At 41.2% G+C, this 14,484-nt stretch overlaps 1 protein-coding gene across 1 annotated transcript in view; it reads left to right on the top strand.

Moving 5' to 3' along the window:
• LOC138178700 (girdin) overlaps window positions 1-14,484 on the top strand; it is a 58,006-nt gene that overhangs the window by 42,453 nt on the left and 1,069 nt on the right. Inside the window, exons 3-5 of the mRNA XM_069110847.1 lie at window positions 6,683-6,947; window positions 9,346-9,512; window positions 10,560-14,294. Of these exons, the coding sequence (XP_068966948.1) occupies window positions 6,683-6,947; window positions 9,346-9,512; window positions 10,560-14,294 (4,167 nt within the window). The remainder of the gene's footprint in view (window positions 1-6,682; window positions 6,948-9,345; window positions 9,513-10,559; window positions 14,295-14,484) is intronic.

The raw sequence follows: 14,484 nt of genomic DNA, 5'->3' as shown, positions 1-14,484 counted from the left end.
AATCGATTTGTTACGAGTTAACCCGAGAGAGCCTTTATCCTCTCAATGCATCGATACAATAAGTACCATTGGTCGTCGAAATCGGTCGTCTAAGCGGCGATCGTTTGCTCTTTTTGCTGTCCGTTTTGCTGTCTTTCGCATTGTTCGCGCGCGATCGTTTTTCTCAAACGCTTGCTCAATTTCCGATTACTATTTTTGGACGACGTTTTGCGGAACAAACGAAGAATATCGGTTGAAAGTAATCGACGTACGAATCCGTTTATTGTTCCCTCAGGCAGTGTGTGTGTATGCGTTGATCTTTAAGCGAATATAGCAAAGGTTTAACCTTACTTTTCTCCTCTTCTTTTTCTTCTTCCTTTTTTTTTTCTTTTTTTTTTTTATTAATTTTTATTTTATACTGTGTCAGTCGGCCACACGAGCGAAATTGGAAATGCACAAAGGAAACGATCGTTTCGTTGCAGCAACAATAATATTAATAATGACTGTTTACATTAATCTTGGATAATTATATAGAGTTTAGAAATCCGCCCCTTTTGCCTGTCGCATTTTGCATTCGTCCAATTTCATTGTCGACGACCAAAAAGAAAAGCCAGCAACTTTCTCGTCAGACGTCGTTTTTGCCCATTTTTCGTTTCTTATTCCGAGCGAAACCAAGATGCATGAAGAACGCGCAATCTTCGTTCCAGAGACGAATCAAAGAAAGAAAAATAATGTATTATATATATATTGTACGAATCATTACGAGCAGAGTGTGTTTTTCTCACAGCTGTACCTTGTTCGTTCCGTTTGATTTCTTTCCTTTTTTTTTTTTGTTTTTTTTTTCTTTTTTTTTTTCTTTTTTCTATCGATTATTCTCTCTCTCATGATAGCTACACAGCAGAAGTACACAGGAAAGCGGAAGTAACGAAATAATACGTCGAATAGCAATTGTAGTAGTGGATAATGAAATTTTCTAGTATACCATACCTCGAGGAACGCGTAAACACTATACTGTTTATCGTATGTATGCAACATGCAAAAGCAAAATATATGTGTTGATGTGTAACAATTGTGCGTCCTCTTTCCTACCATTCTTTCCAATTGTTTCTCATCTATTGCATGTAAGCAAGTACTTACAGCTATAGTTTCCTTTCTAAAGCGAGTTTCTAAAGTTTTGTTTCTCCTCTCTAAAAGAATTCGATAAATCAAATTGTTCCTCCCTTACGATATATCAGAATTCTTTTTTCTTTTCTTTTTTTTTCCCCCGTAATTCGAGATAGTTACGTAATCTACGACGTTGCCATACTCGTCTTTTTTCTCATTTTTCTAATGGAAAAAGTATTCCAATTCGTAAAGGTTAACGATATTACGTACACCGTATACGCGTTCGATATTTTTCCCGCGCTGTACGCTTGCTGCCAGCCGGAAGCGATGGGATCATAAGTTCCGGTACGGAGCGAACGGCCTCTGCGCAAAATTGACGCGGTATCGAGCGTATTGATCCGGTCGACACAGCCAAAGTGCATGCAACGTTGTAGCCCGGTCACAGAGAACAGTCGGCGGGGCCCTCCGCAGGCTTCGCAGGCAGGCAACGTTTCCTGAACTTTGAAAATCAATGCCAATGTTCAGCTGGTGCGATAGCTGGGCCAAAGAGAGAGAAAGAGCCTGCCTGTCTGTATAGGAGGAACGTAGACAGGAAGAAAACGGCAAAAGCAGCATATTGATCTGCCTTTAGCAGACGGCTCGAATGCCAGCCACGCTTCACTGTCTGCGCAACCACAGAGACTCCGTATGCCTTAAAGCGGATAGACATCGCGTGGTTTAGCGTGGTTAATGCGTTCATCCGCTGATCGAATTTTCATTTATCTATGCCATGTATCGGTGTGGAATTTTCATAGGGAATTTTCATCCTTATAACGCAATACGTGAATCGATTTAACGAAAGATATCTGTGTATATAGATCGAAACGACGAATCGCGAGCAACAAGGATTCTTTCATATTTCTGTCAAATAGAAGAAATTTTACGACCGACGACATAGGAAGATACAGCGTGCAGCAAAATTAACGCACGTATTTACAACGATTACAAATTATAACTGTTACGATGTATCATAATCGTATTATAACGATCGTGTTATATTCGCAAAGAGACAAGTTACCGTATAGGTTCCATTTCCTTAGTTCTTCTCATGAAAGTATAAAATTAGAAGTCTGCAGTCCACTTACGAGTAATAATAGTAACGTATATGCCTTGTAAATGAGACTGATAATTAACGAAGTAGGTAGCGTAGTTGGCTACCACTTACGGTGAAGCGAGTTCAAATCTTCTAAGGCAAGAAAAGAATAATAATAGGCCCCTCCCGTTGTACAAACGGACAATGCTAGGAATTATGATTTTTTATCGTTGTTGTATATTCGTCAAAGATGTCCACACACAAAAAAAGAGAGATCATCAACGTTACATAATGCTGAACTATAGCGGTTCTGACAGTTTGCAAGCCATTCAAATAAAAGATTAACTTAACCACACACAATACGAGACAATATACGCATAGAAACAATATAGGCTTTTTCCAAACGTAAAAAAGAGGAGTTGAGTGAAAAAAACCCGAAAGAAAAATTATAAAAATTATTTTTGTAATTTTGAAAATTAAAGCACGTCTTAATCATTCTTTGCCAAAGCTAAAGACAACGCGTCTGTGATTTTGAACGCTTCGGGAACGTTTTGTTTAAATTCCATATAATTTTTAAAAGATCTGACAAATTTTATTATTTTTGTAAAATTATTCTCGGACTAGGCTGGTTCAGTCTTGTTTTGGCCTGAGCGACAGCGAATATTTTTCTTACGTCGTGTCTAAATAAAAGTAACTTTTACTTTATACGAAGTCACGTACACTGAGAATAACGAGAACCGTCGTCCGGCTGCCAAAGAACAATAACGCACGATCAATAATTACTGTTAAAGATTGCCTATACAAGGTATCTTCCTTTGGGTAAACGAAACTTTATAAGCCAATTTCTGGTAATTTATTTTAATAGGATTTTTAGGGTGTTCGTATAAATCCAGCTCGATTAGGGTGGATCTAGACCATGTGCCCTTTATAGTAAAAGCACAGACCCCTTATACGTGGCATGACAACTTTTACTACGCTGGAAGCAGCAATTTGTAACACTGTGGCAGTATAGTACACGAAAGTAACGATATTGCTTAGTAAGAATTAACTTAGAAGGTTAACGATCGTTAGCGATCATATTATTGTTTCGTAACGTTATCATCATCGTAACGACCATTGCCGATGAAGAAAATAGCTGTCGAATAGTGAGTGTTTGTCGTATCGAATTAACGGAAGAATATAACAAACTATTTTTTAAAAACAAGGAACAAAAAGTGTATGTTCTTCGAAATGAATTATCGACGAAAATTTCCTGGTTACAAAAGACAAGCTTTATCTGGAAGCCAATGTTTGTAAACGGATGCCAAAAGTCAAAAATAAATAGAGAATTTACTTTCCATCCAACCTCTTTCTTCCTTACCACACATTGCTTATCAACTCCAATAATCTACAAAAAATTCTCTACAAAAGTTTCTTGTACGACAAACAATGTTCTTTAAATGTAATGGCCCCTTAGGGATGAAACTCAAAATTACACGTTATTTTTAACTTTCATCGACGAGAGAACGATCAAGACACGCTGTAATTTTCAAGATCAAAGAAGTAATTGCACCCGTTTATTTCAGTCTTTTTGTTCCACTTCCTTTTTACCCGAAAACCATGCGTTGCTTTTTGTTACAATCGATAACGTAGGAAATGATAAACCATTTGAACGTTTAAGGACTCGAAGGCAGGTTCTCCCGGTTATTCGATGGAGCTCAAATTTTGCACAAATTATCTCTTTATTAATCGCAAACATCCCGAGCGATGGCGCGAAAGAAACCTTGAACAAACTTTTGTCATCGAGTCTGAATAATAAGTCATCGTAATACGCGGCGAACGCGTTCATTTTTCACGTTCGTGCGTATACCGTAATACTGAGAAAACGCGTGTACACGCAACATCGAAAAAATAACCAACGATTTCTTCCACCGCGAACGTGCTCGTGCCTTATATTATTCCTGCGTAATCGAATCTTTCATTCGCCATTACGTGTCTTATCCGACGAAGAAATTCGGACAGGTTTGGTGAAAGGCGTAGTTTCGAAACATACGAAGCATCGTTTTTTTCATACACATTTTTCGATATTGTCGTACAAGCTGAGATCTTGATCCATTAAAGTCCTATTAAAACTTTTACGATTACGCTTATGGTAGAAGCGTATCCCTTGGTACTTTATAAAATATCTTCTTTTCAAGCTGCTATCGAGAGTAATCCGCCATTTACTCTAATTGCGAAAATAGATAATTTATTTAATTAAAGAAACTCGTTTTCCTTCGAATAGGAAACGGGAAACGTTGATGTTATCGTTAACGATCGAGAGTGCGCGTTAAATTGTGCGATCTTTCGCACGACCGTCTGCTCTGTGCTTCCAACGTAATCACAATGGACAAATTAATATAGAAATACATACGGATACGAATCTATTTATCTTCGTTTCGTAATAAACGTTTTAAACGAAATGAAGTAGTCCTTCGTCTCTTGGAAGGTAGAAAAACGGAGAATTTATAAAAATTCCAAGAGATTTTCGGAATCGTCGTGGAGCAAGTTTTAATCGTCAAAGCGATCGTTGAAAAGTTTTAATGGAATTCGAAGCGATACGAATCTCAGAGATTGCACGATACTACGACTCTCTTTGTTTCAGGTTCCCTATGCTTCACGTTTTTATCCGCAATCGGCCGAGCTAAATTAATGAAAATAACGTACGAAGCGTCTAACGAGAGAAGATCTTTATTACGGCGATGTTTATACATTATTCAAGCAGCCGAGCGTTTAATCGAGCGATTTGAAATTCCAGCGTCGATTTTTCTATCGTTGCCTATGAATACGACGATAAATATTAATGCTGCTCTGCGTTGAAATCGTGTTATTAAAGTCTATGAATTATTTTGAATTTTTATACACGGTTATTCGACGGCCAGCTTCGAAATTTTAGCATTCCGTGTTTTTTCAGGCTTCAAAACTTCGAAACTCCTAGCTTTATTCCGAAAGTTTCCGCTTCAAAGGCTCTCGGATATTTTCTTTTTGTACAATTTTTTTGTCGGGTATATTCACTTGCATACACGTTGCATAGATGAATAAACGTTTCGTAGTTGGTAAAGTAGATATTTCTGAATATTCGTCGTTACCAAAAGCGTTCGCGTCGACTCGTTTGATATCTTTCATCGCGAGTTTATCGTTGCTTCGATGTTGCATCTCGTAGCTGAGTTCTCGTCGATCGTAATTCAAAGGAACGTTGTTCCATTTACGTGTCGATCTTATTTGCATCGACGATGATCGAGCTTCTTTCAGCGAGGACGAGTGACGAAACGAAAAATCGTGAAACGTGCGGAACGAACACACGGCAACGAAGTGACGATGATTAATCGATACGTCGAATATCGACGAATTAAATAATTCGATAGAACACGATAACGAGACAAAAGGTCGAGTTCCCTCGATTCGAATATTTCAAATATCGATACTGGCACGTTCGATGCTTGGAAAACTGGTCAATTTGGTGGACGACAGAAAATCGATAACGGGGAAAGAAGCGGCTCCCTTTAAGGATCGATATTACCGCGATATAGATAGTTTTTAGAGTGGCCAGCAACCTGTACAATGCTGACGACGTAATGCATGGTTGGATTTTCTATCACGGAACGTGGAAGAGGTGGAAGCTCGACCAGGGCAACCACCCCTGTCGCACAGAGATCAGTAACTTTGTTATCGTCGATTCTTCGACTTACTCGTTTTTAAACGACGATATTTTTTATTTTTCCTTCTTTCGTTCCTTCGCAACGTCGCGACTCGCAACGTACTTACGTTCTCTCTTAATCGATAGAGGGGCAAGAATACTTTTCTTACGGAAGAAACAGGAGATTTGGTATTATTTAGGTATCGAGTAGCTTATCGTTGAAAACATTCAAGTTGTATAAATTTTATTTTGCTTTATATATAAATTTTATTTATGTAATTTACGAAAGATGGATGGAATGCAGGTCATAACCTTATTTCAATTTGTTGTAGATTTAATTAAACCACAGCGTAATCTTGAACAGAATCTTCTTAGCTGTAATTCCACTTTACGAGCGATACGTGAAATTTTATTTTACATATACGCACATATAAAATTCATTTACGTGATTTATGGGAAATGAATGGAATACAGGTCGTAACTTTATTTCAATTTGTTGTAGATTTAATTAAACCACAGCGTAATCTTGAACAGAATCTTCTTAGCTGTAATTCCAGCTTACGAACGATTCGTAAAATAATTTTTACTGTGTCGTGTTTTTATAATGACTTACTCGATGAGCGATAAATTCCTTTTAAAACGCTTTATAGCTGGTGCGCAGATTTTGACGCATTCACGAGAAACTTAAGAGCGTAAAATGCACGTAAAACGAACGCTATATCAACGTAACACGAAATATCTACGTTAAGTATCCGTTAGAATTTTCAACGAATAGAACATACCCGTTTGGTTACGTTTATAAAAATATTAATTCTATCCACCATATTTGTAAACGTTCTACCGATAAATACGATTTCTTCTTTCGTTCGCAGGAAGAAGCCTGACGTTTTAGAATACTTGGACCTTTGCACGGATCCACCTCTTCGTTTGCCCGCGTCTTGCCACTCGAGAATGCAGTCACAGTCGGCGTGCGATTGTTATTGCAAAACTCGCGTGCCGATAGCGCGACAAAGAGAGGAAATTCAATACGCAAGAAGCGGTATCAGAGGGTCGAGAAGCTCTGTTCGTCGAACAGAAACGGCGAGAAGCGCGAGGAAAGTTACATTAGCAGCGGCGAAAGCGGTCAACGATGAACAGGTATCGGTGTAACAAGAAACGCGATCATATGGCGAATATGAAAATTGATCGGAATAACAAGCGATAAAATGAAGAAGAAAAAGAAAACGAAACTAACGCTCGTAAAATATAGTAGACGTAGATAAGATACAGCATCAATTTTGGTATTTCAAATCCATGGGATTTTTATTACAATATCGTGCGGATCTTGCGTAATCGATAATCTCAAGCGAGACAATTCTGAGAAAGAGATTTCGCTAATTTCTTATATAGAGATACTTTCAAAGTTACCTCTTGTTTATTCGATCAATCGGGGAGAGACGCGATCGTGAGGAAGCGCGTCAACGGGAGTCGTAAGTTCCCGTTACGATTAGCTAATCGACGCCACGAACTGATCGATCTTCTATTTCAGTTAGGATAATAGGGATGGTTGGATTAGTATAACACCGAGGACGTCGAGGCCTTTCCTTTGCAATTTTTGAGAAAATCCCCAGTATCTTAGGCTACACTTTTTATTATAGCTGTACTTAAATAATAAAACTTAGAAGTAGTTGTTTATGATTTACTCCGATTATGTTTGTCCAAGATTTATGACAGTAGGCTTGGGCTGTAGTGACTCATCTGGTCGCTAAACGTAGCCACGGTCACGGGATGGACGTTTTTACTTAACAGAGGTATGGAGTAGTTGTATAACTCTCCTTAAAAATATAGTTGACCCGAGGAGTACAGAGAAGTACAGAGAAAAGTACATGAGTGAGTTCCACTTGGACTGTGGACAAGTAAGTGCAGTTCCACTTGGACTGTGGACAAGTAAGTGCAGTTACACTTGGACTATGGACAAATAAGTTCAGTCCCACTGGGACTTTGGAGAAGTCAGCGCATTTGCCATCCTGTTGACCGTGTATTCGTTATTGAACCAAAGATTATTGTTATTAGTATCTAATCGCCACGGCTAATTGTCAAATTCTGAAATAATCATATTTGTACCGTTAATTATCATCTATATGGTATAACAATAATGGCTAATCCAAATGAAGGTTCGTTAAACGCCCCTAACTCCAATGATAACTCGACATGTATTCCCAACAACTTTGTAGAGAAGATAGTTACGCTGTTGCGCAAGGTATAAGAGAAGTAGGTGAATGATCGAAGGGTGATAACCCGGTTGTTAAGGTAAAGAGAGGATTCGGAAATACAAATAATTTACTTTATTCAGCACACAACAGTTATACACGTATCTTATACTCTGAAGACCTCGTAATCCTACTCGCACGCACGCTTGTTGTCAACCGACTCTTCCAGATGCTTCTTAACGACTGCCAACGGTCCTTTGTCTCAACTCGGACCAGGACACCCTCTAACGCTTACACACACATTCACATGTACAGTGTAAATGTATCATCTTCCTAACACCGGTAAAGAGATGTTAACTGTTCGAAAGATGATGAATCAATGAATTTGGGTGACGATGCTGTTGCAATGAAAAACTCTTGCTCGGTGGTGATTGCCCCACCACTCGAGGGTGGAATTCATTTTTACCTGATAGAGCAATAACCATAAGGAACCTCTTGAGTCGAAGATGTTTTCTGCCATTTAACCCGTTAACGGTAAATCAAAAAGCCTCGTTTTATGACAGTTCCTTAGGATTATTGCGATCCAACTAATTGTGTTGACGTGGCGAGTGGCCGCCTCGACCGAGGGATTCCGGGCTATGCAAAGAGTCACCCGACGAAACACCTGTATCATTTACCTTTCACCACTCTCCTGATACCTCTGAATACGATTGTACGCTGTATTTACGTAATTTGGATAATATTAGGTCGTCCGAAAAGTTCCTTTCGTTTCAGAAGGAAATAATGGATGCACAACATTTCCCGTTTTATATTATTTTATCGAATTACGTACGATCCATTTTGTTCTACCAAAAGTAAAGATCACAACGTTCGATGGATTAGCTTTCACGTTTGTATTATAAAGATGCGTCGTTGTGAAAGACGTGTCTGTAAAAGAAAGACACTTTTCGGACAATCCAATAGTTGCTCTTTAAATTGCAATTTAGTAATCGCAATAAGTTGCAGTAATAAAATCACAAAATAAGAAAACAGTCGTTTCGTCGCGACTTGATTCTATGTTACAATAGTCACGCGTAGAGAGTATTAGGTCGTCCGAAAAGTTCCTTTCGTTTTATAAGGAAATAATGGATGCACATTTCCCGTTTTATACTATTTTATCGAATTACGTACGATCCATTTTGTTCTACCAGAAGTAAAGATCACAACGTTCGACGGATTAGCTTTCACGTTTGTATTATAAAGATGCGTCGTTGTGAAAGACGTGTCTGTAAAAGAAAGACACTTTTCGGACAACCTAATAGAGAGCACTCGAATTTTAGATGGTTTATTCGTTGTCTGATTTGCAGCTCGATAGCAAGAGATCCAGCGCAACTCTTTCGGATTCGCCGGTGCTTAGTCCGGAAACAACGGCCATTCTCGAGAACGTAGAAAAGTTGGTGAAGGACGCGCAGATCCAAATGAAGGAGATAAGTATGTCCGCTAGGTGCGGTCGCCTTCAAAAATGCACAGACGTGTAAGTGTCCCGATCGATATGTGTCTTTTCCCTACGAAATCTACCCGATACTTTGCAACGCGATTGATACATCCTTGAACAACGCTCGTTTTTCTCCTCGGTCGATAGATACGCGCTGCGTATTTAATTTGTAATTTCATGTAGTACACTGTGGCTTCGTAACGAACTACGTAGCCACAGAAGAGCGTCGGAAGAGCTGGAGGAAAAACGCGCGTCGACGATGCTCGTGTCACGTAAAATAACAAAATAAAAAAAGAAATTTGAGGTGAAAAATAAAAAATGAAACTTTATTTTTTTCTAGCAACAATCCACTTTACAATCCACTTGCGAACTCTAGGCGTGACTTTCCAAGACTGAAGCTCTTACAATTTGACTTTCGATCGGAACCGATTACTTTCTTTTGTCATCCCTCAACATCCCCACCGTCCATGCATTTGCTAGGCGTCCGCGACCGTTGCCACGTGCTCTTTCTTCTAGAACCTTCGGTGGAAGGACCGTTGGGATGTTGATGGTTCATTAGACACTTCAGCGATATACATTGTCGCCGAGTGCCGCTACATCTTTATCTCTATCGTCAGTCCATCGCATTTGAAGTATGCCGATCGTGACACTCGCAACGTACGAAACATTCCAATGCAACGCCAACTCACCTCGAAGCTTGCAAAGTTTTATCGCGTCGATTTAAGTTCCAATAGCGGATGCCACAAGCAACATGATCGGTCACACGTCGAGTCATTTGTCTGAGCGTCCCAATTTGTTCAAACTGCACATGTCTTTTGATATATACATGCACGCGTAAGGTACAACTAATTTTATTTTCCAAGATGTTGGATAAATAGTTGCTACCAATTGATCATTGAACAAGGAAGATCTACCGTCTTCAAGTAAATAATAAATCAATAACATCCACGTACCGCGTCTGTCGCACGTGTTGCTTGTGTTTCATCCGATTTCTCGTACGATGCTGTAAGTTAAATGGTTCAAAAAATTCTCGCTCCTTCGTCGAATTCTCAACGATATCGATACACAGCCTGACGTTTCTTTCAGACATCCAGACGAGGCGGCGTTCGACGACGAGAACGATCAACTCTTGTACATCCGTGAGCGAGTGGCCTACAAGTTTCAAGAAGCGAACGGCTGGATCGACGCGGGATCCAGCGATCATCGACCTGGTCGTGAGCAACGCGACGCGATCAAAGCCAAGAGGACGGTCGATCTAACGGCGCCTAAATTTCAAACTTCCGACGATCGCTACGAGGAATTCTCGCGACGAAGGCAGCGGTACGTTCAAAGATTCGGACTTTCCTCTTCGTGTCCCGCGCCCGAGGACGACCAGCGCGGAGACGAAGATCGTATTACACGTCCTCCGCCAGAGGACACGCGAAGAGACGACAAGAGAGCGAACGCGTTCTCGGTGCGGATGGGTCCTTCGGTGAATATCAAAGGAGACCTGGTCACCCAAAGCTTGGCAAGCATTCGCATCTCACCGGATCCGTCGTTCGTGCAAGAAAGTCGCAACGTCGCAACTTACGTGGTTCGTCGTGACTTTCGCGGCAAGGACGGCTCTCCGAGAAAGAAGGAGAAAGTCGTAAGAATAGCGGAGGATGGCGAAAGTAGGACGAAGGGGAAATGGAAGAGGGCGAGTTGGAAAGACCGCGTGGGAAGTGGCGATGGATCGGACGCAGCGCGCGTTCCTGGGAAATCGGAAAGAGTTGCGGCAGAGAGATCCTGCGATAGTTTGGCGAAGGACGAAAAATTGGACGATGAACTGGACGAAAAATTGGGCGAAAAATTGAACGAAAAATTGGGCGAAAAATTGGGCGATGTGCGCGAAACGACAACGAAGGATCTCGAGAGCGAGGGAAACCTGGAGTCGACGGATCGCGACGACGAGGTCGCGTCGAAGGAGGATATTGGAGAAACGATCGGGGACAATTGGAACGACGAATCCGAGAGTGAAATTATGGAGGAAGGGTCGGACGATTCTGCGATGAAAATATCGGCAAGGGGCAACCAGAAGCAAGTGAGATTCGACGAGCGAATCTCGGAGAGGAAGGAATCCCCTGGAGAGGAAATAGTGGAGAACGGGAGTCCACCGCGAGCGAAAAATCACGACAGTCGCGTCGAGTCGCAAAATACGGAAGGAGCAGATGCGACTTGCGAGGAGAATTGGAAAACACCGTTGACGTTCGTCGAACGTTTGCAAAGCCGACGAGCTTCGAACGATCAATCTGAACGATTCAAAGCCTCTTCGAGGAAACTTGGAACAAACGACGAGCAGGTTCCGTTATCGAGCAGGGAAGTGGAAGAAATGCACAAGACCAATAAAAGAAGACACAAGGAGGTTTGCGAGAAGCGAAGAACGCAGGAGGATGAGCGCTATAAGGCGATAGATAAACGTTTCGCAGACATCGTTCAAACATATTGCAACAGAGACGAGAAACAAGCGGGAAATTACGCGGAGGACAACGTTTCGTCGTCGAGCGCGATCTTAACGGAAGATAGCGAGGAATCGGACGATCTTTGCAATTTGTACGAACCTTCCATGGACGAGCTGGATCAGGTGTTGCTTTCGTACGATAAGATAATCGAGAGCGTGGTTCGATCGACGAAAACGATAGACAGGTTTCTTTCGCGACCGGAGCTCGACGAATATCGCGCGCAAGATACGACGAGAGGAAAAGCCGACGGGAAATATACCGCTGATCTGGTTGCGATAAACAGCGCGAAGATCGCAACGGTGGAAACCGATGGAACGGAAAATTTATCTAAACAAATTACGGCTGATCGGTTTCACGCGCGCGCTAAACACAGCGCGGTATCGAAAATAAAGAAGAACTCGACGATTAGGTCGGAGAAATTTGCAAAGCGGAATGCAGCGATTGAATTGGAAAATTGCGAATTCGATCGGAGTGCGGAGATGGAGGTGGAAGAACGTCGACATCGGACGAGATCGACGATCGAAGATCAACGATTGCTAACGAGGAATAAAGCGAACGTGAACGAAGAATGGCAGCTTGATAGGATCAAACGAACGAAAGCTACAACGTGTTTAAAGTCGTCTGTATCGAAGAGAAACGAGGATGGTTCGAGGAGAAGGTGTATCGCGCCGAAAGTCTCGGACAAATTTACGGCGCGAATTTTCGCAACGAACTCGAGGACGAAGGATCGACCGGCCCCTCGGAGGAGAACGTCGAACGAAGAAACGACCGGCTCGAGCGAAGATAACAGCAGGAATTACGAAACGACGACCGGTAGCAACGAGGCGAGAGATATTTTTCCTCGTAAAACGCGTTTATTTCGAATCGTGAACGATAGCTCGAGCTTAACCGCCTCTTCGATTTGGCCGCAGTCTTCGAGTACGGATACGAAGAGCGCGAACGATACGAAAATGTCGCAAGAGACGTGGAAGTCATCGACGATCAAAGACGAGTCTCGCGACGAGAGGGCGACGATTCTCAGGATAAACGCGCTGGAATCGAAGGAAGGAGAAGTTCAGAGAGGTAATTTCGATGACACGACGTTGCGGAATATCGTTCGCCCCGCTGTCTTAAAGGATGTTGCAGCGGAAGAGAAGTTGGAGGAAAACTTGATGGCGCGCGCTCTTCGAGAAGAAACACGCTTCGTAGAAGATAAAATAAAGAACATGCTGAAGGTAAACGAGATAGTGCCTCTGATGGCGAAGAGCTTGTTGGAGAGTTTGAAGAACGACGAGGCCAGTCGTGGAAACTTGCAGTCGCTAGTTTCTGGAAAATCGTCGATATACAACGTTCGTATGGTCGGAGCGACGAAATCGGATGACGAATCTGAGAAACGAGATTCGCAATTGGAACATGCGCGGCTTGAAACGAACTTGAACGAAGAAATTATCGAGAAAGATATTTCGATAATGGATAAATCTGAACGCGACGACGCTGTTCTTAACGAGTCGATTCCTAATAACGAGGACCGATCGTCTTTAAAATGTAACGTTGATATATCGAGAAACGAGAGTTCTGCAGATAAAATAGACCGCGATATGGGGTTGGCGGAAGACGTTAAAATAAGCGGTGGAATTGACAATACGAGAAAAGATCCTGAAAAGAATGACGAGAATAGTATCTCGAAGAACGATGCGAATTTGCGGATGGAAGTAAGCGAGAAAGACAATGAAACCTTTACGAGAATTGCGTCTAATATTATTCACGAGCCAATCGGGAGCAAAGAATGCCACGTTGCTGAAACTTTAAGAAATAATCTGCTGCGGGATATCGATGAAAGAATGAATTTACGCAACAATGAGGCAGCTGTAAAGGATATTAACGAAACCTGGCTGAAAACGAACGACGACAAAGATGCGAAGCGTGATGACCTTGAAACTTGGAATAAAAGATCAGTATGTTCGAACGATGCGGTTGGTGAATTGAGAGAAGAGAAATCTGTAGAATTATGTTCGCAGGAAAATCCAGGGAAAAACGAACAGTTTGATAATAATATTTCGCAGGGTTTATCGTCTGATTCTTTGCGCGATTGCGCGTCTCTTCGATCTTCCTCGAGAAACCTTTCGAAAACTTCATCGAATAATAGGAAACTTTCACAGGAAGCGAATGAATTTAAGCAGATGGAAAGGAGTAATGCGATTGTTGATAAAATAAGCAATATAAATAACTCGCATTTCGATAGCTTATTCGAGAAAAGGAACATTTTGTCCGATGTGTATGACGGAATGGACAAAAAGTTCTTCTCTTCTACGTGTCTTGATGCCAATACCAATTATTCAAGTTTGCTTAATCAACGGCAGAGGTAAAGGAAATATCTTAAAACGCGCGCAATTTCAAGTAATTTAATTAATTAATCGGTCATTGTACGTTTAACGTTTGGTCGTATTAATTAAAAAAATATTTATGAAATTATATCTACAATTATTTAATTACTGTCATTATTTTCTTTAATCGATTTCTTTGAAATTGTACTATTCTCAAATTATACTTTT

Source organism: Bombus flavifrons, chromosome 4, assembly GCF_040668555.2.
Source record: "Bombus flavifrons isolate JBK064 chromosome 4, iyBomFlav1_principal, whole genome shotgun sequence".
NCBI lineage: Eukaryota > Metazoa > Arthropoda > Insecta > Hymenoptera > Apidae > Bombus > Bombus flavifrons.
Note: the sequence above shows the minus strand (reverse complement) of the source record. Positions and strands in the feature narration are given on the sequence as shown.